General features: G+C 57.5%; 2 protein-coding genes across 2 annotated transcripts in view; both read right to left on the bottom strand.

The window, feature by feature from the left end:
- Nucleotides 1–2,848: 2,848 nt before the first annotated feature.
- Nucleotides 2,849–9,716, bottom strand: ENDOV (endonuclease V). Its single transcript, XM_058039048.1, has 9 exons — nucleotides 9,668–9,716; nucleotides 9,001–9,172; nucleotides 8,713–8,847; nucleotides 8,341–8,380; nucleotides 8,142–8,254; nucleotides 7,972–8,040; nucleotides 7,294–7,422; nucleotides 3,685–3,770; nucleotides 2,849–3,233 (listed from the first exon to the last, which is right to left on the bottom strand). Exons 1-9 carry the CDS (start codon nucleotides 9,703–9,705, stop codon nucleotides 3,206–3,208), a joined length of 810 nt encoding a protein of 269 aa, XP_057895031.1. The 5' UTR covers nucleotides 9,706–9,716; the 3' UTR covers nucleotides 2,849–3,205.
- A 156-nt stretch (nucleotides 9,717–9,872) lies between these two features.
- The window catches only part of RNF213 (ring finger protein 213), a 42,505-nt gene continuing 33,948 nt past the window's right edge, over nucleotides 9,873–18,429 (bottom strand). The window contains exons 49-65 of the mRNA XM_058039049.1: nucleotides 18,012–18,254; nucleotides 17,275–17,356; nucleotides 16,678–16,712; nucleotides 16,281–16,375; nucleotides 15,797–15,956; nucleotides 15,308–15,488; nucleotides 14,501–14,595; nucleotides 13,967–14,218; nucleotides 13,633–13,765; nucleotides 12,978–13,061; nucleotides 12,489–12,669; nucleotides 12,182–12,383; nucleotides 12,018–12,095; nucleotides 11,524–11,721; nucleotides 11,193–11,282; nucleotides 10,907–11,085; nucleotides 9,873–10,417 (exon numbers count right to left, since the gene is read on the bottom strand). Of these exons, the coding sequence (XP_057895032.1) occupies nucleotides 10,264–10,417; nucleotides 10,907–11,085; nucleotides 11,193–11,282; nucleotides 11,524–11,721; nucleotides 12,018–12,095; nucleotides 12,182–12,383; nucleotides 12,489–12,669; nucleotides 12,978–13,061; nucleotides 13,633–13,765; nucleotides 13,967–14,218; nucleotides 14,501–14,595; nucleotides 15,308–15,488; nucleotides 15,797–15,956; nucleotides 16,281–16,375; nucleotides 16,678–16,712; nucleotides 17,275–17,356; nucleotides 18,012–18,254 (2,442 nt within the window). The 3' untranslated portion in view covers nucleotides 9,873–10,263. The remainder of the gene's footprint in view (nucleotides 10,418–10,906; nucleotides 11,086–11,192; nucleotides 11,283–11,523; nucleotides 11,722–12,017; nucleotides 12,096–12,181; nucleotides 12,384–12,488; nucleotides 12,670–12,977; nucleotides 13,062–13,632; nucleotides 13,766–13,966; nucleotides 14,219–14,500; nucleotides 14,596–15,307; nucleotides 15,489–15,796; nucleotides 15,957–16,280; nucleotides 16,376–16,677; nucleotides 16,713–17,274; nucleotides 17,357–18,011; nucleotides 18,255–18,429) is intronic.

Genomic DNA, 18,429 nt, shown 5'->3' with positions numbered 1-18,429 from the left:
CCCAGCTCCACAGCCAGGGCGAGCACCCAGAGCTGCAGCTGGACCTGGTTTGGGGAGCCAGGAGGGAAAGAGCCCCTCCTGAACCCTCCCAACCGAGCCAAAGAGAACAAGAATGAGAACAGGGGGCAGGGAGGGGGGAAATCCCAGTGAAACGCTTCCCCCGTGCTCACCAGGAGCGTCCCAAAATACAAACCCTGAGTCACAGGAGCTCAGACTGCACAGGCAGCACCTACACTGCCACAGGCTCCAGACACGGAGGTGGGAGCTCATCCCACCCAGCCTCAGGCACCTGGCACGGAGCTGCTCAGCCAGGCCGCCTCAGAAAGCAGGGAACAAACAGAACTGCATCCTAGAGCAGCTCCTCTCCCTCTCCTGGGACCAGGACAAACAAGGCAGGCACAGGGATCCTCCCTCCTGCTCTCCAGGACACAACAGGGGGAACAGATCCAGAGATCTGCAGCAGAGCCATTCAGCACCTGCTGAATTCAGGAACAGGAACCCAAGCCCAAAGCAATTCTGCCCCATTTGTCACCCAGGAGCCGTCCCTGGGCAGCCCCATCCCTGCCCCAGCCCCACAGCTCCTCCACCCAGCCAGCCCCAGGTGGAAATGGGGAGAGAAACCCCCCTGGTGATAACTGGAGGATTCACAACCAGTCAGCAATAACCATTCTCTGATTCCAACAAGGTACACCCAGAAAAGCCAATTCCCAGCAAACAGAGAGTTAAAACAGACAAGCCATCTATGAGTTTATTTCGAAGGACACTCAAGCTCCAGTCTCTGAGTTTCTGTTAAGAGGTTTCGAGCATTACAAAGCGATTTTCCCTTCCCAGGGTTATAAACCAATTAGATAAAGACCAAGTTAATCCCTTATTGTGTCCAAAGAGCCACAAGCAGACACCAAACACAGAGATTAGTCCCTTCCTTTAGGAAGGGCTGAACTGCCCCGTTTGGGCAGCTGGGAGAGCACCCCAGAGCCCAAAGGCACACACAGAGCCCCAGCAGGGCTCACGGGGCGCCGCAGCACCATCCCCTCCCCAGGTGACTCATCCAGAGTCACCCGAGCTCACCTGGGCTCGGGAGGATTCAGGGCCTCACGCAGAGGGAAGCCGGGGCACTGATGCAGAGCTGGTTTTGATGCTGCTGTTTTTTATTTTTTCACCTGATTTTCCCTCACCCACGGGCAGAGGCAGCCGGGGGGACTCAGGCCAGCCAAGCACAGCAGAGTCCCCTGCAGTGTCCCCAGCCCTGGATCCCTCCCAGGCTGAGCACACGGACCCTCCACGGATCCAAACACCCAGATCCCAACAGGGGCACCCAGAGACAGGCCCTGAGCAGCCACAGCCCCATGCTCCTGTCTGAGCTGGGCTGCGTTCCTCCAGCTTCCACCCAAAGCACAGCTCTGGCTGCAGAGCCTCCCTGACCAACCCACCCCAAAGCTCCCATCATCAAATACCAACCAGAAACACAGAAAAACGTCACCAATGGATCAGGGATTAAAACCACAGACATGAAACATGAGATGAAAGCCAGACACTCACCAGGGCAGGAGGAGCCACAGTCCCACACTTTGAAGGTTCCTCTGCTGTGCCAGGGCCAGCCTGGAGGAGCTGCTCCCCTCAGAGCCAAATGAGGAGCCTCATTCAGCACAGCTGGGGTTAAACTGCACCCACACAATGAGGAGCCTCATTCAGCACACCTGGGGTTAAACTGCACCAAAATGAGGAGTCTCATTCAGCACACCTGGGGTTAAATGCACCCACAATGAGGAGTCTCATTCAGCACACCTGGGGTTAAACTGCACCCACAATGAGGAGTCTCATTCAGCACACCTGGGGTTAAATGCACCCACAATGAGGAGCCCCATTCAGCACACCTGGGGTCAGTCTGCACCCACAATGAGGAGCCCCATTCAGCACACCTGGGCTGAACCAATGGTGTCACCCAGAATTTGGGATGGGCCAGGGATGACCCTCTCAGCACACAGGTGATTCCCTGGTGTTCTGCCATGAGCTCTGGGGAGGAGCTGTCCCCTGCCCACGCTGTCACTGGGGCCCGAATCTGTGACCACGCCAGAGAAGTCACTGTGTGTGTGGGGCTGGAATGAGGAATGAACTGATCCCTGCTGCCAGTGGCTCTGTCCCACCCTGCTCCCTCAGGCCTTGGCAGAGGAGGTTCTGTGTCCTTGCAAGGAGGGGACGTGGCTGTCCCTGTGTCCCCAGCAGTGCCAGGACAGCCCCAGCCCTGCCCTGATGGCCCCAGGATTTGTCACTTCCCCCCTTTCCCCACCTGGTTCAGACCCAACAGAGCAGAGACACAACGGGCTGGGCTTCGTCCGCCCCACCCACAGCAGCTCCAAGACAGAAAAGAACAAAAGTTGTACAACAAATTTATGCAAAATGGAGGTGAAACAGCCCACAGGGCCCCTCCCCACGCCCAGGAAAGCTGCCATGTTCTTCCTCTTCAGGCTGGAATCTTCACAGCCACACCAGGATCTCCCAGAGCACCTTCTGCTCCTGCTGCTCCTCAGAACACTCAGGAACCACCTGCCAGCCCCAGCCAGGACCCCACACCTTGGGAGCAGCTTTGGTCCTGCAGGATGGACCAGGGTTGAGGATGATTTGGGCACAGAGGCTCTGGGCTCTGCTCCTCAGGTCTCCAGGCTGGGATTTGGGCACTTGGAGCTCTCTGTGTGCCAGGAATGACTCCCCATGCCCCTGGGAGGGAGAGGGTTCCCTCATCCTTTCCCCTGAGATGATCCCTCCTCCAGGAGAGCTGCAAGTGGGGCTGCTGCTCCCCAGGGACGTGCAGGGGGAATGGAGAGCCCAGGCTGCAGGGACAGGGGAACCAGAGGGGAGGGAGGGCTCTCAGAGAGCCACAGAGGCGTGGTGGCACACACAGGCTGCCTCTGCAGCGCCCCAGCACCTCTGTAAATCAGCCCTGCAGCCGCACAAGGACTCCAGTGAGGTGCTGCGAACTCTCACGTGAGCTTTGCTTACACAAAGACTTTTTAACAGTATTGGAAAAGGAACCCTGAGAAATTCACTGCAAGGACTCTCCCCAAGCAGTGGCTGGTGCTGTGCTGCGGGACACAGCCTGGTACAGCTGTCCCCAGGGTGGCACTGGGCTCCTGCACCCAGCAGGACCCAGCCTTGTGCAGGACAGGACCCAGTGAAGAGAAGCTCTGCACTTTCTTCTGGCACCAGGCTAATCCTCTGATTCAGCCTCCATTTTGCTGCAGGGACACAAATGAGAAAATAGGAAGCAGTTTTACAAAAAGTAGAAGCCAACAGGCACAAACAACTGGCACTTGGAGAGTTGAGCTCCTGCAGCCCAGGGGCAGATTTAGCCCTGAACTGACACCCAGTGCCCCCCCTTATGTAAGAGAGGAGGGCTCTGACCCTCCCCAAGGCCTGGGGCCAAGGGCAGCTCCCTGCAGGTATTTCTGTCCCCCTCAGGTCACACCTGTGGGCGTTAGGGCTTTGCTGAAAAAAGAGCAAATCCCTGCTGCCCTTGCCAGCTCAGGACAGCGTGTGAGGCAGCGTGGCCACAGGGAGCAGGAATCACCTCCTGCAGGCTGCACACGTCCTCACCTCCCCACGAGCTCACCCCGTTACCCTGCCTGGACCCTTAATGCCATTAGTGCAGCTCATGGCACAGCAGGTGCCCTCTGCCCACACACCCACCTCTGAGGGCCGGCAGGCACGGCCTGCAGCCCCTCCACGGGAGCACAGGGCTGCATCCGCAGGTACTCCCTGGACCTGATGTCAGCCTGGAACAGAACAGGACAAGGAGTGGGCACGGGCTGAGCAGCCTGGCTGTAACCCCAGCGTGCCCATCCGCCCCGCTGTCAGCACATCCCACCAGGAACACACCAAGGAGAGCGCCAGGCACACCCAGAGCTGTTGGGAAGTGCTGCTGGGCACTCACTGGGTGTTCCTGCCCCCAGCCTGAGGTGCTTGCTCAGCCCTCCAGTGCTGCACGACACCAGCAGCAGACCCTTGATGCCACCACAAGCACATCCCGGGCTCCTGCACAGCCTTGAGGAGTGGCAGCTGATTTTTACAGTCCTTCAAAGTTTTTCCTCTTTTAGAAACTCCTGTGCCGTTTCCGAGCAGCTGCTGTGCCCACCTCAAAGGCAGAGTGTCTCTCCCCACCTACAAAGCGGGATGTGACCTTCCCAGCTGGAAAAGCTTCACAGTGTCTGGTGACGAGCTCCGAAATTGGGTTAACACATCCCTGGGGACTGTCCTTGAAGCTCTGCTGCTCTCCACCCCGTGCTGCTGCCCAGGAGCCTCTTCTGCAGCCCCCAGGTCTTGGTGGAGGCTGTGCCTGCTGCTGGAACCTGCTCCACAACTGCAGAGCCTCCTGCCAGCTGAGGAGGAGAGACTTACATAAGGGGTGGTTTGTTTGGGAGATTTTTTTCCCTCCTCCCTATAATTGGACAGTTTCATAACCGAACTGACAAATAACTTTGATCACTCTTCAGGATAAGCGATTACGTGATGGATTTTATAACCAGGCGAGGAGGCTGCTCAATGGTCCCCACGGGCACAGCAAGGAGCACCAGCCACAGCTACCAACCATTCTTCTAGGGAAGAAAATCCCCGAGCACATTGTGCTGAGAACATCAGCTAGTGCTTGATGAGGTGGCAGTTCCCAGGCAGGGCTCACTCCCAGCACAGCACTGGAGTCAGCTTAAGGTGCTGATTAACCACGGGCTAATCAATAAGATGGATCACTGCCCAGCAATAATCCTCACAGATCTGGGCTATTTTCAGAGGGGATCAGTGCTGCCTGTGGAAATGCTGCTTTGCCTGTTCCCTGAGGGGCCAGGGAGGTCCCTGGGCACAGCAGGCTTGGAAGGGGTGCCCCCAGAGACAGCAGTGAGTGCTGTCCAGTGCCAGAGGAGAGCTGGTGCCCTGTCTCATGCTCCTGAGGGTGCCCCCAGAGACAGCAGTGAGTGCTGTCCAGTGCCAGAGGAGAGCTGGTGCCCTGTCTCATTCCCCTGAGGGTGCCCTCAGAGACAGCAGTGAGTGCTGTCCAGTGCCAGAGGAGAGCTGGTGCCCTGTCTCATGCTCCTGAGGGTGCCCCCAGAGACAGCAGTGACTGCTGTCCAGTGCCAGAGGAGAGCTGGTGCCCTGTCTCACTCTCCTGAGGGCGAGTGCTCAGCATTTCACAGAGGGTGAGCTGCAGTCCTGCCCTTCCTGCTGGGCTGGAGCACCCTCAGGCTGTGCCAGCAGCCCCTCCTGAGCCAGCCCAACCCACTGGGCACCCCGGGGCAGCTGAAGGAAGCAGCAAGTGAGCAGGAGGCTGGGCAGAAGCTGACCCAGAGAGAGCAGAGCAGGCTCCTGGTGCAAGCCCTGGCAGCTGGAGGGTGGGCACGGGGACCTGGGAATGAGCAGGGTGCAGCAGGGAGGGCTCTGACCCGTGCCAGGAGCAAGGGCAGCTCTCTCAGCAGGGCCTGGGGCTGCTCCAGGGCCCCTCGGGCTGTGCTGGGCTGCACTGGGAGCTCCCTCACCAGGAGCACAGCTCTGCTGCCTGGGCCTGGCACGTGGAACAAGGACTGAGTGGGATGTAAATACTGATTGCAGGTGACAAGGGCAGCTCATCCCCCTGCTTCCTGCGAGATCTCACTCCTCTCATCTGCACCACAGCCAGCTCCTTGGCAGCACAGCCACGCTGTGGGCTGAATGCAAATGGAGCCCTGCTGCTCCCTGCCTGGGTAATGTGCATTCCTGGGAAGCACCACATCCCCTGGAGCAGGAGCCCGAGCTGCCACAGCAGCTGCACTGCACATGCTGCCCTCACACAAACCCCAGGAGCTGTGCAAAGCTGAGCTCTCACAAACCACTTCATTTCCAGGCCTGCCAGAACTTCCTGAGCAGGACCTGGTGATCCACAGGTCTTTCCTGACACTGTAAGCACTTCTCCTATCAGGTCTGCAGTTTCTGGACATGTACCACGGCAAAAAGGCCATGCCAGCCACCCATGGCAGGATTGTCCACAGCCTCCTACATCCTAACCCCAGCTGCAGGTGCTCAGGAGCTGAGGCTGTCAGCCCTGCCTTGCCAAGAGCTGTGGCAGTCACCACACAGAGGAAGCAGAGCAGGGACAAGTCCCATGGAAAGGTTTAAGTGTCCTCATCTCCTGCCATCTCTCTAGAGTAAACACACTCCCCTGTTGGATTTCTCATCCCTCTGTAAGAAAAATGATCATAATTCTTTCCATCACTCCAAGAAAAAGGTCACAGGGAACTGGAAGAGTCTCCAAACATGAGCAAATCCTGGAGATGGCTGGAAGCGAAATGAGGGTGATGAAAAGCTCCAAGACACCTTTCTGTTTCCAAAGGGAATGCTTCTCCTTCCCTTTGAACACAGACTGCAGAGCTGGCTCGAGCTCTGCAGAGGCATCTGTCCTGGCTGGAGCAGGTTACATAAGGAGCTCTAGCAGCCTCCCCCAGTCTGGCAGGTACTGGGGCTGGGACTGGGAACTGCAGCTCTGCTTGGACACCCCAGGCTTGCTCTGCTCCGAGGAGTTCAGATTTTGGGGTAGTTTGTGAGCAGATCTCAGTTCCAGGCAGCGCTGCAGCTCTGGAGCAGCAGGGTCACCCAGCACTGCCCCGGGGGCTGCTCAGGTGGGCACAGCCCTGATCCCCCAGCGTGGCACAGCAGCGATGCCAAGGGGCTGTCCCAGGGCAGCGTTAGGGACAGGGACACCCCATGTCACTGCTGGCTCCGGAGCCACCAACAGCAGAGTGACCTCGGGCAGAAGGGAAGGCCAGGCCAGAAGTCCCAGAGGCTTTGAGCTCCTCCAGAGCCTTTCCCCGAGTTGTGCTGCGATTTCAAACCGGCCAAGGCCGAGCCGCGGCGGCAGCTGCAGCGGTGACAGTGATGCAGTGCTGTCACCTGCTGGCTGCCGGCTCCGTGCGGCAGCGGGAGAGGCCCAGAGGGGCAGCACTGCGGCCGTGCTGGGCTCCAAGGGCCGGGAAAGCCGCGCTGCCGGCTCCTGGGGACCGACAGCAGCGTGGCACCGCAGGCAGGGCTGGCACTGCTGCTGGGCACTGCTCAGGGCAACGGGCCTGGGAGGATCAGTGAGCAGCACCAGGGGCTGGGGAACTGTCCAGCACAGGAGGGGCAGGCGGAGGCTCTGAGCAGCCCAGGACTCGGCAAACACTGCCCCAGGGGTGCCCCCCCTGCCCCAGGGGTGCCGTACCTGCCCCAGGGGTGCCATACCTGCCCCAGGGGTGCCGTACCTGCCCCAGGGGTGCCGTACCTGCCCCAGGCATGCCGTACCTGCCGGATGGGCTCCGGGATGCGGAAGCGGCAGCAGGCCCTGACCAGGGACACGGCCGTGCCCAGGCTCACGCGGTGCCCCACGGACACGTACAGGGGCCTGGAGCTGTTGCTGTGGCTCCGCAGCACCTGGGCAGCCAGAAAGGAGAGATGAGGCACTGGAGAGGCTCGTTTGAACACACACAGAGGGGCACTGGAGTCAGGAGCCAGCCAGAGCCCTGGGGTGGGGCGGTGGCTCTGTGTTGGCAGCTCCCAGCCTCCCCAAACACCTTCCCCATGCCAGTGTCTCCTGTCTGTCCCCGTGTCCCTTCCCCAGACACCCGAGGCTGCTCTGGGATGCAGGAGCTGTGCCAGCCCAGGCTGACAGCACCCACAGGAAGAGTCTCCCAGCTGCCTGTTCCTGCTCTGCCCTGAATCAGCCGCTCCCAGCCCGGTCCCCGGGAGCTGCCAGGGAACTGGCACCTCTCCCAGGCTGCAGCTCACCATCCAGGCTGCTGGAGCACCTCAGTGCCACAGCCACGGACGGCAGTGCTCCCAGCACCTGAGCTGCAGCTCCCTGCAGCCACCTGAGCTCTCAGGAAGGGGCCGGCAGTGCCACTGGTCACCTGTTCACAGCTGCAGGGCATCACTGAGACAGCCCCACCGTGGAGAGGGACAAGGGGCCAACTGAGAGCTTACCATGCCCAGGACCTTCCCCGAGGTGCCTGTCAGTGGGAATGCCTCTCCTGACCTCTGCAGGGAACGAACCTGGGGATAAACACACACACATCAGCTCATCAGCACACCATTGTAGATGGCTGCCCAAATTCCCCTGGGATGTGAAAAACCAAACCCCAGCCTGGCCTAACCTGCTCCTTGTGCAGCTCATCCCTGACCAAGCCATCCACGTGCAGGAGGTTCTTGGCCACGCCGATGCACGGCAGGTCTGTCAGGACTCCGAGGTGACAGGCTATGCCAAACTCTGCCAACAAGGAGCCACTGTAGCTGCGGGATACCAGGGAACAGGAATGCCAAGGAGCAGCACAGGGCTCTGCAGGAACAGCCTACCTCTGGGATGGAGCAGGCCATTCCCATCCACCAGAAGCACCTGAAAAAGCCAAAGCAGAAATGTTATTGCCTGGGCACTGAGAGCACTCCGAGGAGCAAGGAGCAATCTCTCTTGGTTCCTCAATTCTCCCTGTAAGGCTCCTCCTGACTGCCTGTCCCTGAAGCAGCGGCAGTGTGGCACTGGCAATGCCCTGCACACACCATGGGCTCCCAAAGGAGGCCTGGCTGCTCCCAGCTCCCCAAGGAAAGGGAACGGATGCTCCAGCACAGCTCTGTCCGTGCCCCTCCTGTCCCAGCAGCTCAGGCTCCGGAGGGAGACCACCTTCCCTGGGACTCTGCAGCCCAGCTCGGGACGAGGGAAGCACAGCACACCTGAGGCTGGAGCTGGGGCTCCTCCTGCTGAAGTCTCTGCACGGCTTCCACCAGGACAGGCACCTCTCGGAAGGCGAGGAACCCGGCCACGTACGGGGCGGTGACGGGCACCATGCGGCAGTCCTGGTACAGCACCTGGGGCAGGCACGGACACCTTCCACTGTGCCAGGCTGCTCCAGCCCGGCCTGGGACACTGCCAGGGATCCAGGGGCTGCTCCGTGCCCCTGTGCCAGGGCCTGCCCAGCCTCTCAGCGAGCATTCCTCCCCATACCCAGTGCCGGGCGGTACCTGCAGGTCCGGGTAGCTGAGCACGACCAGGGAGGCGCAGGCACGGCTCTCGTCTCCCTTGCTGTAGGACAGATCCACGCCTCCCACTCTGCGCAGCCCCGCGAACTGCGGCTCCTTCTGCCAGGGCTCCGTGTCCTCCTCCAGCACGCTGGCCCTCAGCCGGGCCTGCTCCCTGCGGGCCGGCCGCGGTCACAGCGGGCCGCTCCCCGAGCCCCGTCCCGGACCGCGCCCCGCTCCCTCCCCGGGGAGCCGCAAACCCCAGCCGGGGCCGGAGCACGGGCGGGTCATGCCGAGGGTGCCCGTGCCTCGTGGGGACGCGGCGCCGGGCAGCCCCGAGCCCCGTTACCGCTCCCAGCCCGATCCCCGGTACCGCTCTCAAGAGGCGCCGCCGGGCGGTCCCCGGGATCCGTCCCAGCCCGACCGCGGTACCGCTCCCGGCCCCAGCCCCAGCCCCATTACCGCCCCAGCCCGGCTACCGCTCCCAGCAGCGCCGCCGGGCGGTCCCCGGGATCCGTCCCAGCCGGACCCCCGTTACCGCTCCCGGCCCCAGCCCCGGCCCCAGCCCCGTTACCGCTCCCGGCCCCAGCCCCGGCCCCAGCCCCGTTACCGCTCCCGGCCCCAGCCCCGTTACCGCTCCCGGCCCCAGCCCCGGCCCCAGCCCCGTTACCGCTCCCAGCGGCGCCGCTGGGCGGGGGACGCGGCCATGGCGGCGCCGGGCCCGCCCGTCCCGCAGCGCCGCCGCTCCCCGGAAAGCGCGGCCGGGCGCGGCCGTTCCGGGCGGGCGGCACCGATCCCGGCTCCGATGCCGTTCCCGATCCCCGGCCCCGCCGCGGAAGGAGCCGGGAGCAGGCGCGGGAGCTGAACGAGTTTATTTAAAGGGAGGGGGAGAAGCCGGCCAGGCCGGGCCGAAGGCAGCGAAGGAGCCGCGGCCTCGGGGCTCCCTGTGCGGGGGCGCCGGGCAGGCGCCGCTTCTGCAGCCAGCGCAGAAAGGCAGGCAGGAAAACACCAACCCTGCCCCGGCACGACGGCACCATGGCTTGTAAAAAAATCCTTCATGTTCCTCCAGTGGCTCTGGAGCTGTGGCGATCCAGGGTTCGCACCGAGCTGCTGGGTCTATTTCACCCTCCTCCACGGCCACTCTTCACATCAGGTGTAAAAACAACAACAACCCCAAACCCAAAGAACAACCAACAAGCCCCACACAAATGCCCAGAGTGGCAGAAGCCCTGACAGTGTTGTGGCAGTCCCTGGCAGGGCTCTGTCCTAACTGTCCCTGTGCTCCCTCTTGAAGGCAGCAGCTGCTTTCCAGGTACCAGCAGCATGAGACAGGAGAATCTCATCTGGGAATGTGTCTTCCAGCTCCAGAGCTAACTCAGAGTCTTTGTCATCAAGGTAAGGCAAGAGTGATTCCTTCAGGCTGGAAGACAGAGCAGAATGGCATTAACAGCTAAACAAAAAATCCCACAAGTTCCACAGTATGAGTGCAGTGCACCCACCCAAAATACTCAATACCCACAAGTGAACAGGTCTGTATGTGTAGTGAGAAGGGTTAAACAGCCAGGTGAGGGCAGGCTGCAGGGCAGAGCTGTGCCTATCCCTGGAGACTGGCCTTGATCATCATGGAGGTTTCCAGCCTTAATGAGTTTGTGATTCTGTTATTATTTTATCCAAGTGCCTGCAGAAGTGCTGATGTTTGTGCCCTGGCCAGCAGTGTCCCCAGGAGAGCCTGTGTGAGATGGAAGTGACACCTGCCAGAAATGGCTGTGGATATTCCAAATGCTGCTGCCTGGGCTGTGTCCCCCAGGCCATGCATGTGCCAAGGGAGTGTTCCCACTGTGTGCATGCTCAGAGGCAGAGAAGCTTCACTTAACAACAACTGTGGTGGCTTTGGGTGTGCAACTCCTACCTCCAGGTGGGTTTGAATTCCTGCACAGCTTGGGCACGTCTCAGCTTCAGGATGATCATTTCATGGAGCTCCTGCAGGAAGGTTTCCAGCCTGCAGTGCACCAGGAAGGTGTGCAGGAGCTTGGCAAGCTCTGGGGTGAGCTCTTCTTTGTAGTCTGGACTGACATCTGCAAAAGGATCCTAAAAATGCAGCGAGGGGAGGAAAAACCCAAAGGCACATTTGAGCAGCTGCAGGCAGGGCAGGGCAGGGCAGAGGAGCTCACACCGAGGGGCTGGGGGTGCCATACCCTGCCGAGGCGCAGCAGCTGCTCGGATTTGTGGGCACACAGGAGCTGCCACAGGGCCATGCTGTGCCTGAGCTGGCACCGTCTCAGGGCCTGGAAGAGAAGGACAGCTGTGGATGTGAGGGGTGTCTTTGGAGCCTGTCCCCAGCCTGCCCTGCCCAGAGAGAGCCCAGCACAGAGCTCATCCAGCCCTCTCACCCTTCCCCAGCTGCCCTCAATAATCCAGTTTTTGATACCACGACAGGCAAAGTGAGAGGGCTCTGTCACACAGGCTGGATTTAGCATAAACCAGATTTTACCCCAGAAGGATCTGAGTTTTGCCCTCAGGACTCACCTGCAGCACGTGAGGGTTTGTCTGATCCCCCATCTGCAGAACCTGCTCAATGTACTCAGTCAGCAGCATGTCAGCGTTCTCACCAGCCATGGCCAGGAAGCCCAGGGTGATCTCACTGAGGGACAGGGCATCACACACATCACTGTAGGACTGCAGCTCCCCGCTGATCATGTTCATCACAGAACTGGGCAGAGCACTCTGAAAAACACAAAGTCACAGCTAGCATTGTTTTAAAGCCATTCCTTTTTCTGTTCCAATTGCTCAAGTCAAGGAAGACAAGAGAGCCCCAGATTCAGGAAACTGAAACGCTGAACTATTTCAGCATTTCCCTTCTCTTTGCAAATCCTGACTGGCAGCACAAGGCCAGATTGCAGCACCCAAGGCATGCTGAGAAATCAGCAGGCAGGCTTTGGATGGACAAGGCAAGGCACAGAAAACGCTTGGAAAAGCAGGGATTTCATGCTTGCCCTGCTTCCTGCAGTGCAGAAACCCACCTGCTCCAGCTTGCTCCTGACATCACTGAACAGCTGCTCGTAGTTGCGGTCGTGTCTGTGCACCAGGGTGGGGATTCCCTGTCAGGACAGAAAGCCAGGGATGTGAAGAACCCTGGAATGGTGCTCCCGGAGCCGTCCTGGCTGCACAGCCCTGCCCCTCCTACCGTCAGCGTGATCAGCGGCTTCCCCTGCAGGAACTTGCTGATAACTTGCTGCTGGATCCTCTCCAGGTCAAAGTCCTGCAAGGTCTCCCCTCCCTTCTCCATGCTGTACTGGCAGTTGGACAGGATCAGAGGGATCAGGTCCCTCTCCACCTCGTAGCTGATCAGGTGCAGGTCGGCCACCTCCGAGGGGCTGACCAGGTACCTGCAGGGAGCAGAGGGCCCGTGCTCAGAGGGAGAGGCCTCTGGGGAGCAGGGAAAGCTGCCTGAGAGGGAGCAGGGATGCAGCAGAGCCCGGGGAGCAGCACACCTGTCATCGTCCTTGGTGTGCCTGTGCACAGAGTGCACCAGGTCGTTGTGCAGCCCGATCAGGTAACTGGCCAGCGCCGTGGAGCACAGCCCCAGCCCCTGGCGCCGTGGCAGCAGCACCTCCAGCCTGCTGTCCAGGCTCAGCTCAGCATCACAGTAGCCTCTGGGCAGCTTGATTTCCCCTGGAATACAGACAGCAGGGTTTGAGGGGGCCCAGAGGCATCCAGGCTGAGCCAGGGCAGGAGGAGGTACCAAGCTGAGAAAAGCTGCACGCTCGGTGTTAGGGACAAGCATGAAAGGGAACAAGTTCAGGTGAGAAAGGAAACAAGTTCAGGTCAGAATACTACAACAGGGAAACAAATCCCTCCCCTTTTTACCTACACTCTTAAAACTCAATGGCCAAGCCCAGCTTTGAGGCAATGATCAGCATCAGTGATGGGAGGAACCTGAACTCAGCAGGAGGAGCAGGGCTGGGAAAGAAGCTGCTCACCATTGGTGTCCAGGGAGCTTCTCAGCTTGTTCCAGACAGACAGAAACACATTCACTCTCCTCTCCAACAGGTCCCTCATCACATCTGAGAAACAACAAAAAGATAAATCCATTAAACGCCTTTTCCTGGTGAAACTCTCCAATACAGGGATCTTCGGAGCACACCACTGAACTCCAGGCAACTGCTCAAGAGACTAAACAGACACCCAACACCTTTCTAAAGGTATCAAATGGAGTCATTGGCTCAGTTTGTTACTTTTCCATTATTGTCTGCTCCTGCATGACCTTTATGTACTTCTCCATAAGTACTTAAAAGCATCAGTAATTGTACTTAAATTCAATTAAAGGAGTTGCCACAAACTTCATGAAAGGAAGGGAAGAACATTCATTCCACTCTTTAGGCAAGCCCTGCTCTAGAGCTGAGCTTAAAATGCCCACAGAACTGCTGCTGCACTGCACAGAGCTCCCACCCCTCATAAAAAATCTCCTGTACTTAATTCCCTTTAAAGTCATCTGGTAACTTTTCCAACCCTATCCAACTCTCAGTTCACTTGGGTGAGAGTTAAAAGGAAAAGGTGAGTTTTCCCCTTCACTTTCAACTGGACAATCCAGCACTTTATTTTTCATTAATTACAATTTTGGCAGCATCTCCTCACCTGAGTGGGGCTCCCTGAGGAATTCCCTGATGGAGCAGTGTTTGATCTCTGCTGTGTTCTGGAATTGCCTCACCAAATCTCTCTGCAGAGCCAGAATCTCTGGTAAGAATTTCACCAACCTCAGCTCATTTTCCTGGAAGAGGAAAGGGAGCCTGTGGGTAAGGCTGTGCTTGGACAAACCAGTTGGGAATACTTTTATGGAATTACTTCTTAAACGTTTAAAAGACGACAACATCTTCCGTGTTCGTTCTCAAGATCATGGCAAGTACTGAGATAATCCAAACGTGGTTCAGTCCTGGGCAATGCCAGGCTCTGAGCCCTGTGCCAGCCCCACCTTCTGCAGGAACTTGCAGAGGAGAGGGACGGTGTCCTTGGCGTTCTTCTGCTGCACAACGTGGCCCAGGTTCTCCACAGAAACCCTCCTGCGGCAGCTCCACATCCTGGAGTGGTGCACGTGGCTGTCCCCTGGCAGCTGGGACAGGAATGCAGCTGGGTCCCCATACACCAACTTCACTATGGGGTTGGAGGAGATTCTCTCATCCTCTTGGATCTGGCGGTTCAACTTGAGAAGCTTTTTATCCAAATCCTGCATTAAAAGAATAATAAATTATTGGATAGTGTGAAATACCTTCAGCTGAGCTGAGCCATTTCTGCTTTTCCAGCTACACAGATTCACCCCAGAGCAACCCCAGCCTCAGGCTCCCATTTCCCCAGGTAGATAAAGGTGGCTAATCCTTAACCTGCAGCTGTGCCATGGAGGGGCTGGCTTTGGGAATAGCCAGGTGAAAAGTGTAGATATTATAACACATCAGATTTCCAGTGGATTTTGAACTGCTCAGCTACTAACTCGGTATAGCAGATTTCTCACCTCCAATTCAGGAACAATAATTGTGTCTGCAACAATTTCTTCCCATTTGTTTCTCTTCCCCTTGGTGGACAGAAACTCATCAAACTGCACCAGCCCTGCAACAGGAATATTTCACCTCTTACATCTGCAATATTTCAGTGAAAAGAAAGCACAGATTCACAGGTGCTAGGAGTTAACTGAGTATCTTGGTCCAGCTGGAGAGTGACACCCAAACATCACACAGTGAGCCAGGGTTCCAGGAGCTTCATGTGAATGATGGGGACATTTACACAACTCCTTCATAACCCCAGAAATATTGAACAGGCTGTCCAAGGTCAGACCATGATCAATGACAGGGTGAAGCTTGGAATACTGGCTGGTGCTGCCCACCTTCCAAATAGGGGCCATTTACAATGAATGCCTCTGTGCCACAGTGACTCCAGAGCCCACCATGAGCCCCACTGTGCCATCCCTCTTCTCCCAGAGAGCTTCTGGGAGTGACTGAGAGGCAGCACAGAACAGGGACTGCACACAGCACAAGCAGCCCTGCTCAGGAGCTGCAAGCTCTGCCCATCTGTCATGACACTGTTTTGTCAATAATTCATTTTCAGAGTTATTGACTGCACCAAACCTTGCAAACGCCATGTACCCAACTGAAAGAAGCAAACAGCCAAAAATTCTTCCCTCCCTAAGTAAGAAGCTCCAAGCTCTCTATTTTCCTCCTCAGCTCACTGCTGCTGTTGGAAGGGGTTTATCAGCAAGGTGGCTGCACGGCCACAGCCCTTTGAGCACAGTCCCAGGTGTGACAGGGCAGGGGGCTTTCCTTACACTGGCCTGGCTGCTGCTGGGGGGCCTGCAGGAGGCTGCTGAGCACCAGGTGCACGATGCTGATGGTGTCATCCACACTCTTCCCCAAAATCCTGGTCAGATGTGCCAGGTCCTCCTGAACGTGCTGCTGCAGGAAGCTCACCACATCCTCCACTGCCGGCTTGATCATCCTTCCCAGGGACTGAAGACAGCAAAGGCAAGAGCTGAGCACAGCCAAAAACATCCAGGGAAGCACAAAGCACACAGAGCTCTGTCCTGCCAGGCACCCCACATGTGGGATTCCTGCCACCTGTGCCCATCAAGGCAGGGCTGGGTGGATGTGCCTGCGTGGAAATGAGGAATTAACCAAAATCTCTCCTGGGCAAGGAGGGAGGGAATTTGGGTCTTGCATCCTGCCCTGGCCACTTGGCAGTGTGATGAAAAGGACCAGCAGCACACAAAGGTTCCCCTACATTCTGTGTGACCCCTTGGAAGCATTTCTGGGGATACCTGAGGGTCTCTGGAGGCTCCCAGCAGCATGGACAGGTGGGTGAGCAAACGGAGCAGCACAAAGACCACGGGGGACACGCCCCTGTCAGACATCCCCAGTGTCCTCCTGTGCTCCACATCTCCAAGGACGTGGCCAGTCTGAGTCCTGTCCTCACGGATCCTGTAGCAAAGAGCATACATGTTTGTTTTTTTAACCTAGACAAAAACCATACAAGACATCTCTGATACCCAGCAATGCCTTTTTGACCCATAATGTCTTGGAATGCCATAAAAGCTGCCAATTCAGAGTGCCACAGGGGAGTGAAGGCTTCCAGTCAGTTTTGTGCACATAAAAGTAAATTTCTTTGGTTTTGCTGCCTGATTACCCTTGCTCGCACATCCCCTGCTTACACCTTCCAGAGAGCAGCATGAAGTGCTTGGTACCTCTGGCCTTTGAGGGCACCACAGGCAAGTCCCACCCCATTTATCCCTGCAAAGAGCCCACCTGGACTGATGGAAGCCCTGCACGGGTTTGTGGTCGGTGCCTCCAATGGGGACGTTGCAGTCGGGACAGCGGCTCGTTTCCATGGGGAGCCCACACTGGGAAAAGCAACAGGAGAACACTGAGTTCCAGAGCAACAGAGGGAATGGAACAAAAATCCAACCTCTAAGGGGTTAATTCAATCCCTGCTACAAACTGGGCCTCTGCCTGATGTTTCCCAATCTGTGGTATGAATGCTAGGGGTATTCTAAATTTTACATTACAATGACAAAATGATCAATAATATCGAGTTTAGAAGTGGAACTCTGTGCATCAGAACATTCAAACCAGTAAACAAAATAAAAGAGTTTATTGTTGAAAGCTTTGTCTGCTTAAATACCCACGAGTCCCAAATTCTTACCTCTCCCACAGTGGAGAAGTGGCCATTGGGACATTCTGTGAGGAGAGAAACAAACAGGACAACATTCTAAGACAGATTTACACAGCCCCTGTTATTCCCTTTCACTGGCACCATCATCCTGGAGCAAGAAACATGCTGAAGATCTAATCAAAAGCCCTGACTACCCCAAAGCCCAAAGCACTGACAGGCCCACGCAGGAAGCCAAGGAATTTTTCAGTGCTGCTTCTCCTTGAGAAACAAGGAATGAAAGCCTGACAGATTCTGCTGCTGAGGGCAGGAATGCTCTCACCCTCCCTTCCCTGCTGCAGGCAGGTCCAGCTGGGGGAAGCAGAGACAAAGCTGGCCAGGAAGGTGGCAGAGCTCTCCTCTCACACCCTGTTTGTGTTGCCTTTGTGCCCCCTCATGCTCTCTGAACAGCTGCAGGCTGAAGACTAAACAGCACTGGATGTTCTTTGGTACATCACCCACACAAACTGTCTACAAATCTGGATTTACCACGGGTAACTGATGCTGAGGAGTGTGTTTGTCCTCACATGTGGAACAGTTTCCCTTTCCAAACCCAAGGAATTCCTTCCCCAGGCAGCCAGCAGCACTCACCATACCAGTGCAGACCATGCATGTCCTTCCAGGTCCTTGCCTGAGCCATCATGTCCTCGGGCATGGTGGGCAGAAAGGAGTGCTGGGGAGGGAAAGGGGAAAGCAGTCACAGGAGGATCTGGGAACCAGCTCTGTCGTGCAGCAGCCACTCACTGGGTCTGTTCACACTGGGGAACAGGAGACACCTGAGAGCAGAGGCCAGGCAGGTGATGCAGAATTTCAGATTCACCTTTGAAAGTCCCCTCTTAGAACTGTCAGTATTGTTAAAATCCTCTATTAGAACTGTCAGCATTGTTAAAATCCCCTCTTAGAACTGTCAGCATTGTTAAGACTTGCAGTCTCCAGGCATCCTGCAGTGCATTGCTGATGCACCCTGGTGTGTACCAGCGTGTTCCCTCACCCCTTGGGCAGCCAGGAGCAGCAGAGCAGCAGCCCCCTGCCCCTGCCCCTGCCTAAGGAGCCAGAGCTCTCTGAGCAGGCAGGTCAGCACAGGGGGAGCTGCCAGCTGCTCTCAGCCTCGCTCACACAAATACCAGCAAAGCTATTTGTTTTGTCCTGCTCAGGGTGGAGAGGTGCCTTGAAAAGATACCAGACCTTGGTGCTGTGCCAATTAACCCCAACAGCACTGCAATAATCCCCCCAGGTGTTTCACAGCTCAAACTGAGTTGGAGCATTGCTGTTGGGAAGGAGGATCCAGCAGACACAGGCAAGAACCAGGGATGATCTCGTGCCCTCACCTGCATGCTGTGAGGCTGGAAGGCCAGGTTCCTGAGGGGCTGCAGGACAGGGCTGTGCCCACAGAGCAGCACAGCAGCCACGTGCACGGCCATCTCCAGCAGGGCTCCCTGCTGGCTGTGTCCCCCCGGCCCTACGGCCAGCCTGGGCAGGGTGTTCTTCACCAGGGCAACTGCAAGGTGCTGCAGCTCAGGGGAGCTCAGCGCTGGGCAGCTCTGGACGAACTCAACCATGGCCTCTGCTTGCTGAAAGCACAGATTGGAAAGAGCTAAAGCCATCAGGATACTGCCCCCATCCAACAAAGAACACTGGCAGCTGCTTCCCATCCTGGGTTACCCTGCTGCCAAAACCTCCCCAGCCTGCTCACGCGGGCCACCGCCCTGGCTGGGGCACAGGAGCCAAGCTCCTCCACCACTGATT

Source organism: Melospiza georgiana, chromosome 21, assembly GCF_028018845.1.
Source record: "Melospiza georgiana isolate bMelGeo1 chromosome 21, bMelGeo1.pri, whole genome shotgun sequence".
Classification (NCBI taxonomy): Eukaryota; Metazoa; Chordata; class Aves; order Passeriformes; family Passerellidae; genus Melospiza; species Melospiza georgiana.
Note: the sequence above shows the minus strand (reverse complement) of the source record. Positions and strands in the feature narration are given on the sequence as shown.